The sequence below is a fragment of the Octopus bimaculoides genome, chromosome 28 (assembly GCF_001194135.2).
Source record: "Octopus bimaculoides isolate UCB-OBI-ISO-001 chromosome 28, ASM119413v2, whole genome shotgun sequence".
NCBI classification, from domain to species: domain Eukaryota; kingdom Metazoa; phylum Mollusca; class Cephalopoda; order Octopoda; family Octopodidae; genus Octopus; species Octopus bimaculoides.
Window position 1 is genome coordinate 5,613,598 of NC_069008.1, and position 1,269 is coordinate 5,614,866.

The window sequence follows — 1,269 nt, forward strand, 5'->3', positions numbered from 1 at the left end:
TGTGTGTATATGGCCGATGCCAGCACTGCCTTCACTGGTTTTCATACCAGTGACACATAAAAAGCACAAACCGATCGTGGTCAATGCCAGCCCCCTCTGGTTCCTGTGCCGGTGGCATGTAAAAAGCACCCACTACACTCTTTGAGTGGTTGGCGTTAGGAAGGGCATCCAGCTGTAGAAGCTCTACCAGATCAGATTGGAGCCTGGTGTAGCCTACAGGCTTCCCAGACCCCAGTTGAACCGTCCAGCCCATGTGAGCATGGAAAACGGACGTTAAACGATGATGATCATGATATATAAATTTCTACTCTGATTCTCTACAATTTCTATTCTGTTGCAGACCGTTGTGGTACAATCAGGAACTACCATTGTACAAAAGTAAGTCTCTCTCTCTCTCTCTTGTTTTATCTCTCCCTCTGATCATTTTCCTTTCTCTTTCTATCCCCCTTCCTCTTTGATTCATTCTCTCCCACCTCTCTTTGCCTCACCTCTGTCTCTACTACCTCCTGCTAATCCTCTTCTTTCTCCCTCACTCTCTCCTCTTTCTGTCCCTCCCTCTTTCCATCCTTTCCTCTCTATATACACCATTTTGGTGCTTATAAAAAAAAAACAAATGTTTGTTTATATTTATATACATGTGGTTACACATTTAGCTTTAAAAGCGTCTAAAAAGCAGATTGATGTGGTAGTGGGCTGCTTAGCTTAATGGTAAAGCACTCAGTTGAAGTCTTCAAGAGATGTTGGTTCAAGTCCATGACTGTTTGTTGACAAATTTTTCTGCTTTGTAAGGAAAACATCAAATTTGAGTCAACGATTTTATGTATACCACCATGCCTCCAAACATTTGATCATATATAAATATTACCATGGCCTTTCAACATATAAAGAATACATATATAAAAAAAATCACAGAAGGTAAATAAAAATACAGATATATAGAATGGCATATCAAGAAGGTATAAAAAATCGACTAAAAATTCTAAAGTGTGTCATGCGACTAAAACTCTAAATGAAATAAAATATCAATCGACTAAAAAAAATTTTCTTTATACATTATATATATATATATTTATATATATTCATTAGAAATGCAGAGACGCCTATAATAGGACATCTACTCGCTAGAAATAGCAGCAAAAATACTACATACCACAAAAGTTAGGGATAATTTCGAAAGGAAATGAAAAATAAAAACTTATCCCTAACTTTTGTGGTATGTAGTATTTTTGCTGCTATTTCTAGCGAGTAGATGTCCTATTATAGGCGTCT

The 1,269-nt window shown here is 37.2% G+C and overlaps 1 protein-coding gene across 1 annotated transcript in view; it reads left to right on the top strand.

The window, feature by feature from the left end:
* Window positions 1-1,020, top strand: part of LOC106883963 (annexin A7) — a 2,356-nt gene extending 1,336 nt beyond the window's left edge. Inside the window, exon 2 of the mRNA XM_014935120.2 lies at window positions 341-1,020. Coding sequence (XP_014790606.1) covers window positions 341-382 — 42 coding nt within the window. The 3' untranslated portion in view covers window positions 383-1,020. The remainder of the gene's footprint in view (window positions 1-340) is intronic.
* Window positions 1,021-1,269: the final 249 nt, after the last annotated feature.